General features: G+C 42.4%; 1 protein-coding gene across 7 annotated transcripts in view; it reads left to right on the forward strand.

Annotated features, from left to right (window-relative positions):
• The window catches only part of CBFA2T2 (CBFA2/RUNX1 partner transcriptional co-repressor 2), a 58848-nt gene that overhangs the window by 17466 nt on the left and 17135 nt on the right, over positions 1–24247 (forward strand). For 4 of the 7 annotated variants that reach the window (XM_063960205.1, XM_063960204.1, XM_063960206.1 and 1 more), the window contains one exon: positions 19738–19881. In XM_063960205.1, coding sequence (XP_063816275.1) covers positions 19738–19881 — 144 coding nt within the window. Of the gene's footprint in view, positions 1–4712; positions 4796–8673; positions 8757–11373; positions 11394–19737; positions 19882–24247 lie in introns of those variants that run through there. The other 3 variants (XM_063960208.1, XM_063960207.1, XM_063960211.1) reach the window with 3 other exon arrangements.

Below are 24247 nucleotides of genomic sequence, written 5' to 3' on the forward strand. Positions count from 1 at the left end.
TGCCCGAGGGGTCTCGGCTTTACAACTTTGCCGAGCAGCTACTTGGTCGGGGTCAAACACATTTGCTAAATTCTACACGTTTGATACCCTGGCTGAGGAGGACCTAGAGTTTGCTCATTCGGTGCTGCAGAGTCATCCGCACTCTCCCGCCCGTTTGGGAGCTTTGGTATAATCCCCATGGTCCTTACGGAGTTCCCAGCATCCACTAGGACGTCAGAGAAAATAAGATTTTACTCACCGGTAAATCTATTTCTCGTAGTCTGTAGTGGATGCTGGGCGCCCGTCCCAAGTGCGGATTGTCTGCAATACTTGTATATAGTTATTGTTTAACTAAAGGGTTATTGTTGAGCCATCTGTTGAGAGGCTCAGTTATATTTCATACTGTTAACTGGGTATAGTATCACGAGTTATACGGTGTGATTGGTGTGGCTGGTATGAGTCTTACCCGGGATTCAAAATCCTTTCCTTATTGTGTCAGCTCTTCCGGGCACAGTATCCTAACTGAAGTCTGGAGGAGGGTCATAGTGGGAGGAGCCAGTGCACACCAGGTAGTCCTAAAGCTTTCTTTAGTTGTGCCCAGTCTCCTGCGGAGCCGCTATTCCCCATGGTCCTTACGGAGTTCCCAGCATCCACTACGGACTACGAGAAATAGATTTACCGGTGAGTAAAATCTTATTTTTCCCACAGTCCATATCTAAAGGTACTTATCATAAACTCACAGTGGAAGCAGCCATTTTATAGGCTGTACCAATATTTAGGCGATTGCAGTTTATCAGTTGGGAGGCTTCTGTCACTTTCTGGCTGCTCTGCTTAGTGCAAAGCAGAGCAGGACGAATAGACGCTGTGTGATTGCGCATCGCGTTTATTCATGGAAGACAGAGGGTCCAGGGGCATGCCAGAAGCTCACAGAGCGCTGGACATGCCCCCTCAGTGACGAAAAACGGGAGTGTGGCTCACGATCGCAGCACTCCCACGAAGCCATGCCCTGTTTATATAGACGACACATCTTTCAACCGCGGAGTGGCATCGCCGCTCCTGGCAGTCCTGCTTCCCGATCTCCCGATGTTGGGAGTTATGCTGTTACATTCCCCCTCATAGCGTGGTAAGCCTATCCATAATGGTAACTGCTGTATATTCATACTTGCTGGCTTTTTACCCAGGCCATCTGGGAAATGCTTGAGGAGGTAGGGAATGCATCATAATGACACAATTCACTGCGAAGGGGGCGGATCCGGGTGGCTTGGCTACTCTCTTGGCACCCCGGGATAGTTCCCCAAAAGCTGAAAGTCTCCTGGAGGCAATTATGTATGTACTTGGTGGTAATTCAGAGTACATCAGTGGGTAAATGGAATTTCCCACACTATGCAGTAAATTGTTAGGTAGCACAATTTTCTACAAATATATTCAATATTTGCATAATTTAAGGCCAGAAGTATTAATTAAAAACACTATACATTTCCTCTTCCCTTTTGAATATTTCACAGCAGCCCTGCATTATAGGAAGGGAAGAGTTAATCATTGGTTTACACACCCGCCCCAGTCTTTTATTAGGAATAGGAAGTGCGCCACCGCTTTCCTTTCCCTAACACCAGACATACACTCACGCAGGAGAGTGCTACAGATTCCTACTACCAACAGTAATAAATGGCAGTCACCACCTGGACAGTTGCTATGTTTGCTGTGAGTGGACATATCACTATTAAGGGGAAAGATGCTTTACAAGGCAATACACAGGCCCATGCAATCTATTCAAATCACATTTGCCACAAAAAAATGATTGTCAAAAAATGTGGCTACAGATCCATTTGTTTCTATACAATTATTATTTTAACAATTGAATATCGTCTTTAGTGTCAAAGTGCACTTAATAGCTTTAGAGAGATGTTTAACTTGTTAACAAAAGGCCTGACTATAGCTTACTAGCTGTATGATTTAACCACTTGCCTGTCATGGTCGCATCAGATGCGACTATAGCAGCAAGTGCTTTATCTGACCTGGTCGCACAGGATACGACCAGTCAGATAAACTGTGTTAGCAGCGGCAGGGAAGGGAAACTTCCCTCCGCTGCTGCTGTCAGAGGGACCAGAAGGTCCCTCTGCCTCCCTGCACTCTCTCCTACTGATTGGCGTGCTGCCGATCACTGCTAATCGGTCAGTACGGCAGGATCCCCCCCCTCCAGCGGCTGTAGATAATAGCAGCCGCTGGGGAAGTGTAAATGAACCCACACCCAAGCCCCCCCTGTGTACCCGGAGGCTGTCCCAGTTTTCAAATTGAAAGCCGCGATGTTATGATGGTCGTTACCGATGTTTGGGGAAAATATTTATTTTCTTTTTTTAACTAAAATCATTTTAGATAAGGTTAAATACACATTCTTCACCTAATTGACTAATAAAAAATCCCAGACAATTTCTGAGCAGTTTTTGGGATTTTTTTTTTTGTCAGATAAGTGGTTAAAAGTCAGGACATGCATGCACACAGTAAGGGGGTGTGTCACAAGCTTCACAAATGCTGGGATGCTACCCACACCTACTGCTGGTGGGATGGGTTTCCCAACTGTCCACTATTTGGGGCAAAAGTCCTAATGATTGTCCCAGAACAGTCCTGCATACATAGGAAAGAGGGAAGATAGGAGCTGGGATTCTGCTAATTTGTACCTGGCTTAGTGGCCTGAGTAACACGTACAGTAGGATTTATATTACCTGGAAATCTATAACATAAACATATTCCTATACAAAAAGTGCTCACCTTCGAATATGTTTTTTTATACATGACGATTCAGAATTAGCTAGTCCTCACTAAATACTGAAGTGTGAGCAATATAGTTCATGTGATTAAATGAAGCTTTATAGTATTTGTCCAAATTTATGCAAATATAGTTCATGTGATTAAATGAAGCTTTATAGCATTTGTCCAAATGTATGCAAAAAAACAGCAGTGCGGATGGTGTGATGGTTAGCATTACTACCTCACAGCACTAAGGTCATGGGTTTGCTACCCACCCTGGCCCTAACTGTGTGGAGTTTGTATATTCTCCCCGTACTTGCGTGGGTTTCCTCCCGCAATACAAAAATATACTGGCATGTTAATTGGCTCCCAAGAAAATTAACCCTAGTGTGAATGTGTCTGTGTGTGTACTGTACATGTGGTAGGGAATATGGATTGTAAACTCTGCTGGGGCAGGGACTGATGTAAACGGCCAAGTACTCCCTGTAAAGCGCTACAGAATATGTGTGAGCTATATAAATGGTAAATGAATAACATGAAGAAGCGTTGCGTGAAAAGGTGCACTCTTATTACTTATAAATTTCAAAAGGCCTATTTATTAAAGTACATTTTCAGCATAAACCCCTAAAAAGACCAATTTTGGGAGGATATCCACAAATTTACAGTATACCCCGAATATATCTGGGGGAGGGGGGGGGGGAGCAGCAGATATGGGCCCCCAGGTTCTGCTTGCCAAAATTTTGTGATCACTGTGTGCAATATAAAATATATAGAGGCAGCGTTGCGGTGGCGTTGGATGGGTGTGACAAAGGGAGCGGGTTTAGGGAGGCCGTGTGATGTCACACGTGCCCGATGCGACCTGGAAAATTTTAAAATAGCAATACTGCAACTGAAGCTGAATGAGGGCCTATGAATCCAATAGCTACATCCATGGATCTACAGTCTTTGTCAACACCTTAAACTACTAAATAATACCGCTTTTATACTGCCTTGCTGTGTCCGGGATTTTGTACCTGGCTCCAATCCGGGTTGGTGAGGTCACAGAATTTGTAGATCAGATTATCTCCAAGCGCCGCCTCTTCCCTATGCAGTGAACGTGCTCGCTATCTGGGTTGAAATGTCGGGTCTCTCAACCCTGGTGAATTCAAATATCCTTGGTTGCTGCGCATTCACAAGCAAAAACCTGGGATATTTATTGTGGGGTAAAAGGGGTAGTATGACTTTCATGTTAGGTAGTCAGAAGAAAAGCTCATTCTTTCCCAAACAAATTGCAGAATTACATCTGAATAAAACACAGGATTCCTGTAACAACGCTGTCTGGGGAAGAGGTTTCCAAAGTGGAGTGGTTTGGTCTTAGTACAGCGACATACTTACTGAAACTAATCAATGTATCGCTAGAGGACCTCACAATCACTTAGTACACCATAACCTGCTCTTTATAATTGTATTTAAGAGGAATGTGTGAGGCTGCCTGGCCAACAGCTAAACCTGGCATGAAATTAAATCATGCAATGGGACCGTGGCCCCCACAAGCAAATTTACAACTGAATAGGTGAGAAACAAAAGGATCAAGGGTTTGGAATGGACAAGCCTCTGTGAGCCAGAGACAGGCTTTTAAGCGAACTGTGTATAAACGAATGCCCTCAAACATTAATGGAGCACTGCAGGGGAGGCAGATATAACATGTGCAGAGAGTTAGATTTGGGTGGGTTATTTTGTTTCTGTGCAGGGTAAATAGTATACTGGCTGCTTTATTTTTACACTGCAAATTAGATTGCAGATTGAACACACCACACCCAAATCTAACTCTCTGCAAATGTTATATCTGCCTCCCCTGCAGTGCACATGGTTTTGCCCAACTGCTAAAAAAATTAACTTGGAATTACCCCCATAGAAAGACAAGCTGGCCGAGCAGCTCCGCCTCCCGGCACTCTGCTCTGCTGTCCTACCCACAGAGTTAGTGCTGGCTGAGCAGTTCCGCCTCCCGGCACTTTGATCGGTGGGCCGGCATACAGAGAGAAAGGGCCGTGCCTCGATTCCGGGCCCACGTGACCTGTGGCACACCTCCCCCGTGAGTCATGATAATGCCCCCTTGCCGTAGAATGCCAGGGATGTTTTAGAGACCCAAGGGCAGATGTATTAAGTCTGGAGAAGTGATAAAGCAGTGATAAGTGGAAGGTGATAACACACCAGCCAATCAGCTCCTAACTGTGACATTTCTAACCCATAATGATTGGCTGGTGCGTTATCACCTTCCACTTATCACTGCTTTAATATATCTGCATCCCCAGTCTGTCCTTGGCTGTGGTATACCATTTATATGCTATATAATGTACTTCCCCATTCACAATATTTCACACTTCTACCTAAGTAGCACCCTATGGCCTCACTTTACATTAAGATATATTAATATATATTAACCCTGGCTACATCATGTATAAAGAAAAAAAACATACCTGCTCTTGTATATGTTTCTTATTTGTAGACTAATATTTAGGTTATTTATATTATATACAAAAGGATGAAGTCTTCATACAAAACCTTATTGGTATAATTCCTCCACTATTGTCAGCTGCTGAAAATTTCTATAAGAAATCACTGGGTATTTCCGTGGCCAAGTCAATTACTTTTAAACAGGTCCCAGATATTGCATTTTTCCATATATGGTAGTTTGCCAATGAAAACTAAAGTGAGGACATCTGTATATTGCTGTCAGAATTGATGTCAGCTGAGCAGTGGCCCTTGGAGCCACAAGTATGTTAGCCATAGCCCTACAACTTTTAGTCACTGTCCTCCTTCAATTTCTGCTTATCACAGCAATAGAAAATTACCTATCGCCACAGTTTACCATTAAAATCTCTCCAAGGCAGCTGAGTGATACTGTGCTGTATCAGTGATAGTGGTCCGGATAAGTAAGGGTTAATTTATCACTTTGAGGGGCCTTTCTGAAGGAATTGCTTGACCTGACTAGATATAATATGGATTAAGATGGTGTTAGCCAAATATAAGGTTTAATGATTCTATCACGTGGAGGTTTTTTCCTCTAGGCGCACAACATTTTTTCAAAATAACTATGTTTCAGGGAAGATTTCTGAACCTAGCATGCTTGAACATAGCTGACAGTAGGTCGTTGTGACGTGAAATCAGGGTTTCCAAAACTCCACCATTACAGTTCAGGTTTCAAGAATATCCATGCTTGAGCACAGGTTATTAAATCATATTGACTGAGGTACTCATTAAGTAACCTGTGCTCAAGCATGGATCTATATCCTTGAAACCTGGACTGTAATGGAGAAGTTTAGGAAACCCTGCATTAAATACAATGCGGAATGGTTTAAAGAAAAACTGCGTAATCTCTTCCACCTCACTCTCACTTGGGCAATTTTTAAAGTTCTCCTTTTAACTCCTATGTCAGTATAATGGTGTATACACACGGTGAGATTTTTTCTTACGATTTTATGATTTTGACTATATAGTCAAAATCGTAAGAAAAGTTAGTGCAGATCGCAAGGTGAAAGTCACCTTGCGATCCCGATTTGATGCCGATGCGTGGTCGGCATCGCAAGAATAGATAGACTGTGCAGGCAAGTCAATTTTGACTATCTCTATAGAAGAGATAGTCAAAATTGACACTTAGCCAAATTCGCACATAGTCAGTACCGTAAGCACACTCATTATGTGCTTGCGATACTGACTATGTGCCGACTTAGCCCCTGTCGCATAGTGAGAATCGGGCATAGCTAGATAAAGTATAGACCACAGGTTATTAAACTCGGTCCTCAGGACCCCTAACAGTTCATGTTTTCCAGATCTTGCAGAATCACAAGTGAAATAATAAGCTCCTACCTGTGGATCATTTAAAATGTGTCAGCGAATAATGAATACACCTGTGTACCTGCTAGGTGACCTGGAAAACGTGACCTGTTTGGGGTCCTTAGGATAAAGTTTTAGAACCACTGGTGTAGACAAAACATTGTACTTTTGTGCTGGGTTCCAACTGCAATAGAGATGTGTTGTCTTAATTCTTTTCCTGATGGAAAGTGTTTTAGGTACTTAAATGAGAAATCCCATGAATCTCCATTGTATCTTACTGAGCATAAACTATTCTGAATGTTGCAGGCAGCATAAACATTTCTGCAAAGTGAATGCTTGCCAGTAATTGTGTGTATATATGTGTCAAATTGCACTGCTGCCTTAAATCACTTGCACTGTGGGTTCAGTTCCAACCATGGCTCTATTTTTGTTAGAGCTTGTATGTTCTCCCTGTGGTGTTCCATGAGTTTCCACACTCCAGTGACGTACTGGCATGGTAATTGGCTTCTGACTAAATGAACCCGTATGTGTTTGTGTCCATGTGGTAGCATTTGGGATCTCTGCTCCGATTGCACAGGAAGTTGGGGAGGTATATCCTATTCACCTCTGCTCGCCAAGCATCAGAGTCCTGCTTATGCCCCCAAAGTGTGTATCTACTTCAGCATGCCTTAATGCAGTGGTTCTCAAACTGTGTGCCGTGGCACCCTGGGGTGCCCCAGGACACTTGCAGGGGTGCCCTGGGTTGGTGGTCCAGGGCCAATTAAAAAATGTTATGGTCAATGTAATAATAGGCAAAACCAGTGCTGGTGGCTGTCACTTATAAAATATCTTGACAAACGGAAGCAAATGTTGTCCCTCACCACACAATGGAACATAAAGGCCCATAGACACTGGGCGATTTTGAGCCCTAAGCAGCTCACTTTTGGTGTTTTGAGCTGCTTTCAGCTCAAAACCGCCCAGTGTGTATGCCCCGGCGATGAGTGCTGATGCGCGCTCTCGCTTCATCGCTGGCGTCCGCCGTTCATCTGCTGGTATTACCAGTAGATGAACGGCGTGGTGAGCGGCTTTCCATAGTGTCCTGCTATGGAAAGCCGCTCACCCCCGCTTACATCGCTGGGCAGGGGGAAAAAGCGCTCAGTGTGTATGCACTGAGCGCTTTTCAGCCCAGCGATGTCAGCCATCATCGCTGTGCATACACGCTGGGCAAAAACGCACAGTGTGTATGCACCTTACGGATGACATCTAAACACAATTTAGTTAATGTAATATTTCTATCTAAAATTTCTCAACAAGAAACTTTTGGCCTAGGGGTGCTGTGAAAACAACTCTATTACTCTAGGGCGCCGTGATTCAAAAAGGTTTGGGAACCACTGCCTTAATGTGAGACGGTGGGTGTTATTTGATAGGGAACATAGCTTGTGAGCCCCCTGGGACAAAGACTGATGCGAATGCTAAAATATTCTGTGTAAAGTTCTGTGTAACACTGTAGGTAAGTACTATATAAATAGCTGATAATAAATATGTTTAATAGGCTTTGTAACTGCACTTTAAAAGCTTTAAAATAATGGCCTTGTGTGTTATGCCTAATTGTTCTAAATGTTATGTAATTGGGTTGTACTGAAAATTTTTTATATAATGTGTGTGTTGTTGTTTTTATTTTTTATTGCAAAATGGGTGATTTAAGTAGGTGAAAGGACTGTAATTTGGAAAGAATCATGGGCCCCAGATAGACAGACCAGTTTTTCCCTTCCTCTGCAGCATACTGCTGGACTTAGTGACAGCAGACAGTTGTGGCCTTCTCTCACACACCCCTCTGTGTGACGCTCTTGGCTAGGAGACATCCCTGCTGGTGCACCCAGCCATGAAAAGCCCTTCGTGTATTAAGGACTTACAGTCCTATTGGCTCTGAGCCAGCGGTAGGTGTATCTAGTGACATGGAAATGCAGTAAGCCCTAGTAACAGAGCTAGAGAGAGTGAACGCGCCAGGCAGATATAGACAGGAGGGGGTGTCTCTCTTTGGCAGAAGCAACGAAGGGTGGGGGGGATAATTCAGTTTGACAACACATCTGCAGTCCATCTGCGCCAACACAGTCCTGCTTCTTCCAACACACTGAGGAATCACAGATGTGTTAAACACACGCAGGGGCGGAGGGGTATCCCACTCCACTACACCCAAGAAAAAATCCTATTTAAAATTCCACGCCTGCAGATACCAGAAGGTAAGTTGCTTGCATTTCAACGCACTCCCCACTGCTACCTTCCTACGTCCTTAAATATGTACTGATGATCTATTCTGTATTGCAGATACCTTAAGACTTTTCTCACAGAAAGGGTTAACAGCAATTTTTAGGCAGACCAAAAATGACAACATAATCTTGTTTATAACAGCTGTGTTTTACCAACAGCCTTCATTAATGTTTTGAAATTCACCATTTAATCAGAGGGAATGATTATCAGCTGTAAATACATACGTGCGTTTATGTATGTATGTATACGTATGTGTATATATCTGTGTTTGTGTGTGTATATGTGTGTGTGTGTGTGTGTGTATGTATATATATATATATATATATATAAAATATACACACACACACACACACACACACACACACACACACACACACACTATAATATGCGCACACACAGTATATTGCTTTTCTGTTTTCAGAGGTCTGTTTCCTATCTGTAAAGCACCATTAACTACTTTGCTTTTCTACCTGCAGTACATTACTAATTGGTATGTGGTGAGTGTAGATGTCAGTTAGGACCTCCCCCATATGTAAGGACAAAGAAAATGCAGGATACATACCTTCCAATATTGTCACAGTAGAAGGGCCCTGTAAATATTGTGTGACATCATGTATCTATGCAGATTTAAAGGAATCTTGAGAATTTTGACGATTTTTTTCCATTCTTTCACTTTTTTAGAGTTTGTTCATTATATGCCGATGAACTGCATAATGTTTTACTAACTTTCACTACAATAAATAACAGTAGCTATGCAGCAATAAGCAAAAACATACAAAAAATGTAGCAGTGGCATACGAATCTACCTTTTTAAAAAAATATTATTTAGAATGTGTTAACCTAAAGGATTCTGGGGTAAATGTGATCTGGAATTTGTGAGAAATCACTGTAGTGTTGTTGCATTTATTTACTTTAAGAATTTAAGTAACATCATTTAATAATGATGGTAATGTAAGCAAGAATAATGACATAGAGACTGTCACATAGATTGGATAGGTCAATTTTAAAGTGGTCTAGAAAATATAATGCTGAAAGTTGACAAAATAGACATCAATTCATCTTTTTATTTTTTACTGGGGAAGCTATCCTCATGTACCTGTGTGTTTGTGTCTAAGTGTTTGCATTACTTTTCATACTGTAAGTAGGAAATATAAGGGGCATACTGTCATTCCAGGCTATTTGGACACCGTTACGTTGGCATACTTCCAGACATAAGTCCGTGTACAAAGAAAAAAAAACACAGATTGTTACGTAATAACTAAAAATATTGTAGTTTTAAACCTTACATAGTAAGGTATTGGTTAGTTTAGGAATCCACCCTATAAAGGAATATTGGTCAACAAGACAAGTACAGTAACAGAGCAGAATGTTTCTCTCATCACATCATTCTTTCATACCGCTATCAGATCTCAAATGCGGGGTCGCACCTGGGAATTGGAAACAGGTTCTTCCCGGGTGCGACTCAACATTGGACCAAGAGAACTGGGTTTGCCATCGGAGGCGGGGACCGCGGAACCATCGGGGGCGGGTGAGGAGGCGGCGCTAGGAGATGAGATCATCTCTGCGCCGCCTCTCCCTATGCAGTGAACAGGGACCAGGTTGCATTGACCTGGGTAACCCGTTCACACTGCACCTGACCCTGCAATAACCCGAGAATAACCCTTCTTTATTCCCGGGTTGAATTACTGGGTCAGGCAACCCAGGAATTCAGGAGTGACCCTTTCACACCGCACGGCGACAGGCGGTGACCCGGCAATATACTGGGTCGATACCTGGTTATTTGTGCGGTCTGAAAAGGGTATCAGTAACCAGAGAAGTGTATGTATATGCCAGGACTGTCCTATGAGGTGGCCCTCCAAAGTTGTATGTTGTCTTGTGTTGTGTGTTTTTTTTTTTCCTGTTTGCTTGCTTGTTTAATATAATTTTTCTTTTGTAGCTACAGTATTTGGATAGTGGTTACTTTTTACAACAGAAATGCAGCCCTCTTCATGGTAGTACTTGGACAGCACTGACATAAGCTTTGAAATGTCAAAGGTTAATTATTTAGTACAGTGTATAATAGATGCTCTTGTCCCCAGTGGGTGCTTGGTGTGGTACTAAATACATTGTCTAGTTTGAAGGGGTAAAAAATCCAACCAGTTGCATCTCTGTGCCAAATGAGACCCATAGAAAAAAGCCTATGTTGATTACATTGAGGAGGCAGGGAAAGAAGCACTTTGCTGTTGTATAGTGACAGATGTGCACACCGTGCCTCCCAGCAAGTTGCCCCCCCTTCCTGCTACTGACACCAGGTGCAGCCTGTATTACCCATAATCCCAGTCACCAATGCTCATCTGTTTCCATTGTCTCTTAAGGGAATTAGCATTGCATTCTGGCCTCCCCTTTGGCTGCAGGTGACTGTCATAGCATCAGCTGTTGTCCTTGACTCCCATGTATGACATATGGGGGAAGGGAGAGTCCGCTTTTGTGTTTTCAATTAGTCCTTCCCAAGCAAAACCCCACAACTAAATGCATGTTTCCATTCTCCACATTGGTTGTCTGTGAGAAGAGCTAATTTGTCCCGGTGGGTCCTTTTGTCATTAACTTAAAGGTCACCTAATACATCCCTGGTAAGACTGGTTATATCTTACACTAGAAAATGGCTTTTTATGTATCTGCTCTTACTAACTTTTTGGAAAATCTAGTGTTAACTTAATCTATCCTATAGTTTTATCTGAACTGTTTGCAGGCTATTTTCTAACAGGTCGCTGTTCTTCTTATCTGCTGGGATAGCTTAGTGATTTGGCATTAGTTTTGTTATATCAATATGGTTTCATTTATAAACCACAGGTTTCAACATCCTTCCTTCTAAGCAATTATATCTGCACCACCTCTGACATTTGAGACCAGTGTTTCCCCCTGAACTACTCCCATATATCCCATTTTCTTTTTTTGGCACTTGGAGTCTTTTAAAGAGTAACACCAATCCATAATGTTTCCTTAATTGTGACTTTACTGGGTACTATACCTACTGGAATAACAGCAGGTAATTAAAATGTGACCTGTTGAAAACGGAGAAACACACTGTTGCAATATGACAATTTGTAAAAAAAAAAAGGAAAAGCAAAACTTTCTAAGCATAATCGGTAACCATGGCAACAAACGTTACATTAAAGGCTAAAATGGGTGTTATTCCGGTAGACTAAGGTTCCCATCTGAGTGTTTTCAATTATTTTTCATCATTTTTGTGTGGCGTGCCTTTTCAAAAGAACTAAAATCAAATGTGTACAAGCTTCCTTTCCTCCATTTATGTGTAGAGTGCTATGGTTGTGCATGAAAGAAGTGGAAGCCTTGATGTGGAGACACAATTAATGGTGATAACGTGGATGTTGTTCTTTTTTTAAAGATAAAAAGTTGAGGGGTAGATTTATCAAATTGTAGAGAGAGACAAAGTACCAAACCATCACCTTCTGTCATTTAACAGGCTGTCCTAGATCAATTACAGTTATGCTGGGTACACCCTGGCTGATCAAACAGACGATATATAGCTAGTGGGTGTATATAGCCGATGTCTGTGAACGTCATTCACAGACATATCGCGTGGGTCCTTCAGCACAGCCTATGCCTGATATATATGTTGACATATATTTGATGAAATATCTGTAGCTATATCAGCGCATATGGCTGTGTATACGGGAATCCACCGACCGCCAGTACTGTGGTTGCAGGAACTGGCGTCACAGCTGGGCGGGCAAACTCAAATGCCAGCACGGCTGTATTGTGAGAACTGACATATCGAGTGGCCGATTGCTAAGTGTATATGCTTACTTGAATCAGCTTTCAAGTTGGCGTAGTGTGTACCCAGCTTTATAAGCAGATTGGTTGCTGTGACCAGCTTCTCCACTTCACCTCTCCAAGATTTGGTAAATCTCCTCCTTAAGAGGCAAGCATTTGTTTAAAATATATATATATATATATATATATATATATATATATATATTATTATTTGTGCTATTGTATAATGCATGGGTGTATAATGCGTCAGTCATGTCCAGAATGCCTCCGGACAGTAGGCTACAGAGTCCAGAGGCTGCCTACACCCGGATGGGTAGAGTTTGGGAATCGCACAGCAGAGAGAGTGACAGCGCTAGTCATGCACTGCCAGTGACATCACTGGCACTGTGACCTGGCCCTCTCTACTGCTCAGCTTTTTCCTTCTGGATGTGGGATTAAATTGTGAGAGCGTCAAGCCTGCGGATGAACTAGGTCGTGCGGTGTTTGGTGACAGTAAATTAAGAGTTGGGGGGGCTTCGAAGCTGTCATATTAAGGTGACTCTGAGGGTGGCATATTAAATGGGAATGATATGGGGCTCTGAGACTGGGCGCATGACAAGAGGCTCTGAGGCTGACATATGAAAGGGGCATGACCCTGGCATTTCATTCAGGCATGAGGGTCTCTGCCTGGCATTTTCAGTGACATTTGGGGGGAATTACAGTATGAGGCATTGTATACATATGCAACAACTAAAAATGTGTCTTTTTTTGGTTTAATGATTGCTCAGCTGTACACGCTTTTGTTTCAAATTAGTAATGGTGGTGGGTAGATCACGCTTAAGGTTGGTACATATGGGAGCTGATCAGGAAAGCTCTCTCATCCATCCAGTGTGTCCTCAGTGTGATTCCCCCCCCCCCCCCCCCCCCTTCCCCTCCAGCTCCAGCAGGCACCATACACATGGTGCAGACTATCTATAGCACAGTGTGCACACTGCCTCTATGGCAGGCATGTCCAAACTGCGGCCCTCCAGCTGTTGTGAAACTACATATCCCAGCATGCCCTGACACAGTTTTGCTGTCAGAGAATGCTAAAGCTGTGTCAGGGCATGCTGGGATATGTAGTTTCACAACAGCTGGAGGGCCGCAGTTTGGACATGCCTGCTCTATGGGATCGAATGGTTGAAGTTTCAAATATTAAACTGCACATAAGATTCAACCATCCCATCCACGCCATTGCAGAAGCGTTATAAGCCGTTTATTGGCATATACTCCTGCATCGGCACTGCATACACACATATACAGTCGTCGGCCTGGTTTTCTGATATTGAAAGAACTGCCTGATAATTGTATCCATGTGTACCCACCTTTTAGTTGTGACATTTGAAATAAGATCACAACCTATTAAGGGGGGTACACACAGAGTGATAATCTAAGCAATCTGACTAGATTGCTTAGATTTTCAGCAAGATCGCTCCGTGTGTAGCCCTAACAGCGATAGCGATGCGCAGCCCCGCGCATCGCTATCGCTGCTGCTAGATTGGCCTGCATGCAGGCCAATCTAGCGGGTCGCTCACTTCACCCGCTGGGTGAAGTGAGTGCCCCCCCCCCGTCTCCCCCCGCACGCTCAGCACAGATCGCGCTGTGCTGAGCGCCGGGAGAGATGTGTGCTGAGCAGTTCGCTCAGCACACATCTCTCCAGCATCGGGCCGTGAGTACTGGCCGACGTGCCTGGTATAATGTAAGCTTTGCATGTGCCAGTTACTATATTTATTTATTTTTAAATACATATATTTGATTTACATTTTAGTAGATGAAATAAGGTTAGGGCACTTCTTTGATAGTGAGTGATGACTTACCCACACAAACTTGCGGCCAGAATGAATTTAAAAATGTTATACAACGTATGAAACTGTTGTTAATGACATTTAAAACCTTTTACCACATATCTACTGAGCTGGAAGGTGCAGCCTGTGGCATTTGTACTACATTGGGCACAGAAATGTACTGTGTAATTGATTTTCTCCCACCCTCTAATAGAATTCTTCTTAGCTACTTGGCCCTTACCAACCACACATATTTTCCCATTAATAGGGTTGGATGTTGAGTAGTGGACTAATAAATAATGGCTACTCAATTGTTAATTTAGGTTATTTTCTCTCACAGTGCCTGTGGTAGCACCAAGTGTGCTTTTCTTCCTCTGATAGTCCTTGGAACAACATGCTTCAGGATTTTGCTGGTGCTGCTCTATTGTAGCAAGGAGTCCCTTTTCTGTTCATTTTATGCAGTTCATAAAAGGAAAATGAACATGGCACCAGATGAGTTTCAGCAACTTTTAACCCTGCTACCTGTACAGCAGTTTTCACATCTATTTGTTTTGCATCTTCTGCTTTATAAGCATGTAGGACGTCAACCTGTTGTAAGCACTTTAGAGTAATATCACTGAGAATACATACAATTGGAGGAATGTTCCTTGTATGTTCTTACACACCGCTCATTGTCCATCAGTTCAGTGGACACTTTCCATCTATCTGTGACGTAGTACACAGTCAGGGAAGGGCCTATAATGAGGCAGCCTGATGGTAGTACAGTAAGCCCAGTGTGCCTTTCTCACAGTGTACCTAGCAGGAGAGGCACCTGACATAATTCCTGCTCCAGGCCCCATCTCTGACATTGAAGAGAGAGGAGCAGTGAACTGGAGTCACTCACAGACAGAATGAGACGATGAGCTGAAAGAAAAGAGGAAGAGGGTTGGTGCGGTCTTGGTGTCAGCAAAAAAACAGTGTTGGTGTGTGTGTGTGTGTGTGTGTGTGTGTTTGTTTGTTTGGTAGTGATGACGATGACGTGGCAACTGCCCTCACCGTAGCCCTAAGATGTCCCGGTACATGCTTTCTTGTAGAATTGCATAAATATAAACCTCTAAATACATGGTATCTGCATTGTAGGTAGATCTAATAATGATAACAATTTAAAATATTTGTCTAGTGAAGTATGAACAATTCATGTACAAACGTTTATGGTAGTTTATATAATGGACGAGAAGGGCGCTATTTTCTATGCCACAGTAGAATAATTAATCATAGCTCTGAAATGTTGCACAGTAATTATCTACATTTGAGGGAAATGTTGCTACAATATATTCTACTCACGTACCCCTTATACCAGAGGTTCCCAGACTGTGTCCTCAAGTAACCCTAACGGTCCAGGGTTTAAGGGTAACCAAGCTTAGGCACAGGTGACTTACAGATTTGTCCTCATATATCTAGCCTAAATACGCCACACAGAGAGATGCCTGGCGTGAGTGAGCTGTCACGTCCTGTGCAACTCTGCTAATGTCAGGTGTTTTGGGTTTTTTTTTTTTGCCGAAAGTGTGTCTTGGTAATAACGCGATGCGACTAGAATGCACGAGGAGACTGATTCATTTGATATATGACACTTGTATATTGTGTGTGACTGAGTCTATATACAGAGCAGAGCAGAACGGAACTTGTATTGAAAAACTGCAGCTGCTACATTGTAGCACTTTGTGTACAGATTGGGAGACTCATGGGCCCTACACCCTGCACATTTTCTGCCGAGGTGCCCGACGGATGACCCGGCAGTGGTGGTGGTGGGGTGACGTCACCCGGCCCTATAGCCCTGCATGCTAATATGCACAATATTGTCCATATTGGCTTGCATGTATAAACGAGCCGGCACCAACGATGAACGGCCGCGGGGCAGCGCATCGTTCATTGTTGGTGCCTACACACTGAGCGATATAAACGATATCTCGTTCATCAATGAACGAGATCGTTCATATCGCTCAGTTTAATAGGCAAGTGTGTAGGGCCTATCAGTCACACACAGATATACACGTGTCATATATTAATCAGCACAGTCTCCTTGTGTATCCTAGTCACATTGGGGTCGATTCAATTCAGCAACAGATGAATAGCGCCGGGAATTAGCTCCCGACGCTATTCAATTCAGCTAAAGTTAAGTCGGCGAATGCCCGTTCTCGCCGACTTAACAGGTAGTTTTGTCGGGAGAACGGGCATTCTCCGACTTAACTACCCACGGCGATGCTGATTCCCGACAGAATCAGCCTCGCGCCGGGCACGCAGCAGCACTTTTGTCTGTTTTCAGACAATTGCGGGTAACTAGTAGCTGAATTGAATAGCGTCGGGAACTAATTCCCGGCGCTATTCATCTGTTGCCGAATTGAATCGACCCCATTGAGTTGCAACTAAAGGGCCCCATACACTACAACGATATGTCTGAGGCTGAAGTCGGAGGCGATTTCCCTTGAACTCTCCCGGGAGCTTCCCGGAAGTGGTTCCATACGATTCCATACAATTTGGTACATTTTGCATGCGATATATCGTACGCGATCCCAGCCATGCCTGCAGGAACAGACATTTCATGAGTGCAGCACTAATGATCTAGGGGAGCCGATCCGACTCTCACGGGAATGCGCATCGGATCGGAAACACATCCAAAATGCCCGATTTCACCTGATATATCGGCTTGAATGCCCGAAATTGGATGAAATCGGGCATTATCGTTCTAGTGTATGGGGCCCTTAAGACACATTTTTTCTGCAAAACAGAAGCAGAAAAGACGCCAGAGATTAGAAGATTCTTACGCATCCTAGTGTACCCGGAGGGGCAGTTTGGCGCGACTGCAACAAAGATGTATGAGGACATATCTGTAATTAGTGCCTTAATAAATTTGATTTAACCATCTGTTCTCAGCCACGGATGGCCTTTAAAACCTGGGCCATTAGGGTGCCTTGAGGACCGAGTTTGGGAGGCTCTGCCTTATACCCTTCAGCATTATAGACTGTATAAGCACAGTGCAAATGTCATTTTATATTTCTGTTACTTATTCTACCCACTCGCTAACAATAAGTACTTTAGTATAAAAAAATGATTAGACACTAGAGGAGTTTTCATATCGTGCCAAGGCCAGGTGGTTACCATGGTGGTAGCAAGTCATACAGACAAGTTTAGCTGTAATCTACAGTGCAGTTAGGACTACTCTTTATACATTACCAGTGAATAAAGCAATGTCTCACTTTGGAGCTTTAAAGGTTAATTTCATAGAGGAAAACCTCCGCTTGGCAGAAACGGGAAACAGATGGAAAGTGGTTTTACCACAGCGCTCGGGGAAAAACACAGCAAGGATTCTGGGAAACTCAGAGCCAGATAGTTTTATTTCCAATCTTTTTAATGGAGTGTACGGTGTGGGTATACTTACACATGTACAGTATGTAATGGAGGGTATGTGGGTGTATATATATATATATATATATATATATATATATATAAATAAAATGTGTGTGTCATAAGTGCACAGTGTGCTTTTGCAACATGTTGAATGTAATACTGTCATTATTTCCTAATCATGGCAAATTAGGTCATGTCTCTCACCCAACCGAACCCTGAATGTCACACTTTTTTTTTTTTTAGTGTTTTTATTTTTTACAATTTGCACATAATTGAGGCAGAAATTTAGTAAAGCTACAGTTTCATTGTCACTCTTTGATTCAAAGATATTACATATTTAATGAGCCGTTGGCATACTTGAGAGAGCCGGAGGAGGATGTCTGGAAAACAGCACTCGGTGTTTGTTTGGAGCCCATATGCACATTTCTTGCCATTTTCTTCTTAATTGTATGTTCTAATACAGTACTGTGACTGCGTGTTTGTGCTGTGACCTACTGATACACAGGTTAGCCTAGCCTTGGCTGTTACAAGTTATCTTACATGCAGTTACATGCAGACCCCTGAGGAATGTATCACGGACGTTTAATGGGACACTGGACTAATGTGTAATTAAGTGATGGAATAAATTGATGGTAGCCCATATTACTTTACAGGCATGTTACTTTTTTCACCCCTCTATACGTTGGGTTCTTAGGCCCAGATTTATCAAGCCTTGGCGTGTGATAAATTGCACGGTGATAAAGTACAGACTAATCAGCTCATAACTGTCATTTTTCAAACTCAGGTGTCTATTTAATAAGCGATGGACGGAGATAAAGTACCAGCCAATCAGCTCCTAGCTGCCATGTCACAGGCGGTGTGGATCATAGCATAGACAGTCACTAGGTCGACCGCCAGTGGTCGACAGTCACTAGGTCGACACCTGAAATAGGTTGACATGTTCACTAGGTTGACATGGAAAAAGGTCGACATGAGTTTTTTAAAGTTTTCCTTTTTGGTGTCGTTTACCTCGTAAAGTGACCGGGAACCCCAATTAGTGCGCCATGTCCCCTCGCATGGCTCGCTTCACTCGCCAAGCTTCGTGCAAGGTTACCGTTCCCAATCGTAGTCCACGTGGATCGTAAAGTATGAAAAAGCTCAAAAAATTGCATTTTTTTTTAAAACTCATGTCAACTTTTTTTCCATGTCGACATTTCTCCCATATCTACCTTGCTCATGTCGACCTATAGACCATGTCGACCTAATGACTGTCGACCTAAGGTTAGGAGCTGATTGGCTGGTACTTTATCTCCGTTGACTTTATCTCCATCCAAGGCTTAGTAAATAGACCCCACAGTCTGTAATATAACAGTTAGGAGCTGGTTGGTTGGTACTTTATCACCATGCAATTTATCACTCTCCAAGGCTTGATAAATCTGGGCCTTAGTGTGTAGACTCAGTATAGTAGCTACATAATTGTGAATGCTCACCTTAGATTTAACGCTCATTCATGCAGTGCCATCTTTAACTGTTTCATGTCATTGGGCCTCATACCTTGGTGGTTTACGCAAAACTCTGTTTACCGATCAGTACATGCACAGGATCTATACTTGCATGGTCCAATCTCTCTCAGCAATCTCCTCCAGTGTAGTATCCACCTCTGAATCTTATTTGTATCATGATCCCCACAATGCACAGCACTGCATAATATGTTGCTGTATAATAATATTTTTTCTATTGAGTAGCTGTTAATGGTGGTTACAGCTGGTACACATGAGGCATGTAGTCACATCAAATGAGTCTCCTGGCTGAAAAGCTGATGGCACCATGATACCAGATAAACAGTTCTGATCCTTTATAAGGCAACAATGTGTATAATGATATCCAGTATATATGGTATACTTTAGAACAGTTAATTGTAATGTGTGTATTTATAATATATGTAACACACTGCATTTACTTGTGTTTTAAGGAATCTCTGTATCTTACTCTGGTCTGTTCTGTTAATTTGCAGTTGCCGGTGACAGGAGGGTGCCAGCAATGCCCGGGTCCCCTATGGAAGTGAAAATTCATTCTAGGTCTTCACCGCCTACCATGGCTCCTTTGCCACCTGTGAACCCAAGTGGACCACGGCCAGTGTCTTTCCCGCCCTCCTCACGTATGTATAGAATTATCATAATCCTGCTAAAATGGTCAAAAGTCATGTTATTTTTACTTTTCTAGTTGTGTTTAAACTGTACTTACTATTTGGCTTGTCTTCTAAAATACCCTTAGTGCTTGGCATTTTTTTTTAATGTGTAGATAAATATGGCTTGTGTACCATTTGACCCATAGTACAAGGCATCTATGCGTCATTACACAGACAGTGGAGTGTACCTGAGCTCAAACTGGAATCTTCACTCACACGTGATATAAACAGATTTCCTTATTAAAAATACATTAATGGTATCACCTTTAACTTAAAAATGCTAGAATGACATTAATATTACCAGAGTGATGCAGCAACATCAATAATCCAGGTAATCTACAATTTGCCTTCATTTGTGATATTTGTGTGTTGTACCTTGTACTACACAGTGATCATGAGTAGGAAAACTGCATACTGCTGGAAACCTTGAGACTACTCATCTGACTTCCTCTTCAGTTGAACCAATTACCTTAATGACGCAGAATCTTACCTAAGCAGGCCAAAATAGGTTATCAGTGGTAAAATATAATCCCTTCTATAGACAAACTCTGATGTCTATACCAAACACATGCTAATAATCTTTCTACCTAACAAATCACAGGTGAGGAGGCCTACAGCTCCTGTTACTCGTTCTTCAAGATATTAACACTGTGGGTCAAATATATCAGCCTGTGTTTTGCTGACACTGGTGCGATTTTGGTGATATGTCTGCCGCGGTCTCTCTTATGCAGTATGGCGGGCCTTAATATATATCCCCTGAAAACACAAATCAAGCAAACCTCTTATAACAAGATAACCATATATTTGTTTGCTATGTTTTAAATTGGTGACAAGCAGAGCAGGTATATGGTATAAGTATGTGCACATTTTATTAAAGATTAATGGGAATTTTAACCTTAAATAGATGTCTTTGTTTATAAGTCGTATTTTCTTACTCCAATTGCATAAACAACCTTGTTATCATTCATGAGTAAACCTTCTAATCTCACTAGCTGACTGGTGCCTTACCGCAGCTTTAATCGAAACATGTTGTAATATCTGCTTTTCAGTAATGTTTACATATTTAAACCTAAACGTGCATACAAACATACCAAAGATATCCAAAAGAAATCCAATATAATTCAAGCAAAAATTGGACAAAAGCAAAAACATCACACAGAAAGGGAGGGTATGGGACGAAAGGGAAGGAAGATGAAGGGGGGAGAGAAAAGAAATCCAAACTCAAGCAACAGTCCTTGGGTACATTCGTGAGAATTTACTGTAAATTCCAGCCAAAGGTGACAAGTAGCTGTAAACTCCTGGTTCCTCTCCAGAGTCACTCGGAAGTCCTCCATAACATGTACATGTTTATTCGGGCGAACCATTCTTTACTAGTGGGGGGAGAAGCAGATCACCAGGGAACTGGGATCACCACTTTTGCAGCACTATTGAATTTTAATAAGGATTTTTTTGTAGGTTGCCAGGGTATGCGTTAAGAAGCCAGAAAGAGGGATCCAAAGATGTAATTTGGCCCGCAATCGACTAGGTAATAGGTATCACCTGGTCCCAAAAAGGATGTATTAGCTGGAAGTCCCACCAAATGTGTAGTGGGGAGCCGACCTCTGCATTACAACGCCAGCATCTGTCTGGCACCCCAGGAAACATCTTAGCCAGAGTAAGGGGACATATGTACCAGCGTGATAGAACCTTAAATTGTGTCTCAAGCACAGATTAGCTAATAGAACTAACAAATGTAGTCTGAAAGATTCTTGACCAATCATTGGCAGCTAAATCAAGCTGTAGGCCACGTTCCCAATCTTTTGTGGATTTAGGGAGAGCAGAGTTTATATTTTCAGTCAGAAATCCATAACCCCTTGAGAGAAAATGTGCCGGGTGTAAAGGAGAAGAGCACAAGTTCTCAATCCCCCCCCCCCCCCCCAACTCTGCAGAAAATGCATCAGTTCTAAATATCTCCAAATCTCAGATGGAAAGATCCCATTTAGCTTATAGAACAGGAAAGGAAGACAACCACCCTTTTCCACCAGCTGGCCAATTCGCTGCACCACATGTTGCATCCATGTAGAAACAGTGAAATTACTAACACCTGCGGAAAAATTAATGTTATTAAACAGAGGGTTCAGTGGGAGAATTTAGAGGTTACGCATGATAGTTTCCAGTGAGCCAAAGTGGGGCCAATGGTAGGATGAGAGACAACAGGAACTTTGGACTACCAGGGGTACTGTGCGAGTTGTATAGGCAAGGATTCATTATCTAGGTGAACCCACTGTTTTATATCAGTTGTCCGGGACCACTCCAGTACCCCACCAAGTACGACAGCATTGTAGTAAACTGAGGAGTGTGGCAATTGAAGCCCCCCCCCCCCTCATGTGTCTGCATCTAAAGAGGATAGCGTGCTGAAACCGTGGTCTCTTATTCCCCCATACAAAGGGGTCGATCCTATTAGCCATGATGATATCACAGGTGTGAATCTCCGTGGCAGTGGGCACACTTTATGGTTGCCCAAGTTTACACAAAAGTGTGCCCACAAAGGGTGTAAGATCAGGTGCCGTTGCCGGCGTTTAAACGACTTGGCAATGGCCCATTGCACCCTTCAAGTCTCTGATAGTGTTTTTAAATCCCGAAACCAAACTTTGGGGATATGAAAGGCTTGGAGGAGATTTAGAACCCTGGAAAGCACGTTTATTTTAACTACACAAAGGGCGGAATACAGATGTTTTTCCGCTGGCAGCTAGTAGATGTTGCCCAAACAGCTATTTTGCATTTCAGCTTGAACCCCCCGGGGCTGGCAAGCTGAAATGCGCAAAATGTGAGCCATTTGGGCACTGAAACTGCACTTTTCATGATCGCGCCCAACACTTTGGTCGGGTTATTTTGCTTTACAAATACATACAATTGAATATTGCCCCGCAATCTTCCGTCACTTTAGATGGGAGATCGAGCGCGATAATCAATTGAATAACGCCCTAAGTCAACCAACCCATGATATCCGTTTAGATAAATAAATAAATAAATAAAATAAAAATAAATAAATTAAATAAAACACAACAGTCCTGCCTTAGAATATACATGATTGGTGTTATACGTACTTGGCTGAAAATCACAGACGGAAGCCAGAAAGATAAAATGACATGACAGTACTGCATGATGAAGATCATCATCAGCCTCTTTACCCTATAATGAGTAGTTTTTATGTTATGACCATAACAGGTTTGTCTTTTCTAAAAAGATATTTCATTCATGCAATTCTATTTTAGTTTGTATTAGCAGAATTTTTTTTTATTTGATAGATATATTGAGCAAAATATATTTTTGAAACCTCTGGACATGTCTATTAAAGTTAATATTACTTTACTGAATAACTGGTTAATTTATGTCTGATTGTCCCAAGGACACCTTTTCCATATTTACAAAACCAGAAACAATAGTTTTAATGACCTCTTTTAATGCAATTAATTTGATAATATTTTGTACACTGACCCGAGTCTCTCTCTGGCCCATATCTGGTCAGCCATGGCAGGAATCCTAAATTCCCTCACATGATAATATTACAGGGTTTCACTGTCTGACACTGAAGCACCTAATGCCTGTATATTAGCTGTGTACAGAATTCAGTTTGGATGTTGTGTACGGCAATTTGGAATCCAGGAGCTAAACAAACCTGTTTCTGGCTCTCTGTGAAAGCCGCGGTAAATGTAGGCATACACCTACCAGCTGGGAGTTATTGAAGTGAAACCTCAAAGTGGTGCAATTTGCAAATTTACACACAATGCTACCCAGCGAAAACTGAAGTTGTATTTTTGCATTCAGCGCTCGTGTGCAACAGTGTGTTGTAATGTAAAGCACAGCTTGCGGCTTATAGTATCTCTATCACCAGCTGGTTAAAATTTGATGGCGAATTGCTGCTGTGCCATGAAGCTGTTATTACAGAGATTGCACAGGAAATTCTTGCTGTTCCTTTATGAATGTGATCATCCCCATCCAAATCAGCCTTGTTGTAAAGGCAGGAAAAACATAGTACTTTATCAGTAATGGAACATTTAATCAGCAATGGCTGCCCAGTTGTTTAGAACGGATGAAGTATCACTTTAACGGTGTGTGTACACAGGTAGTGTGGTTCTGGTGTGTTGCCATGTTATATAGACACCAGAGTCGTGAGTGAATAAAAAGCCGTTAAGGTGTTTATCAATTACCTTAAGACTGATGTCTGATTTAAATGTTCTATTCGATCCTGGCACACAGTAAAAATAATGGCTTTTCTCTATCGTCCTAGTGGATGCTGGGGTTCCTGAAAGGACCATGGGGAATAGCGGCTCCGCAGGAGACAGGGCACAAAAGT

Source organism: Pseudophryne corroboree, chromosome 3 (assembly GCF_028390025.1).
Source record: "Pseudophryne corroboree isolate aPseCor3 chromosome 3, aPseCor3.hap2, whole genome shotgun sequence".
NCBI classification, from domain to species: domain Eukaryota; kingdom Metazoa; phylum Chordata; class Amphibia; order Anura; family Myobatrachidae; genus Pseudophryne; species Pseudophryne corroboree.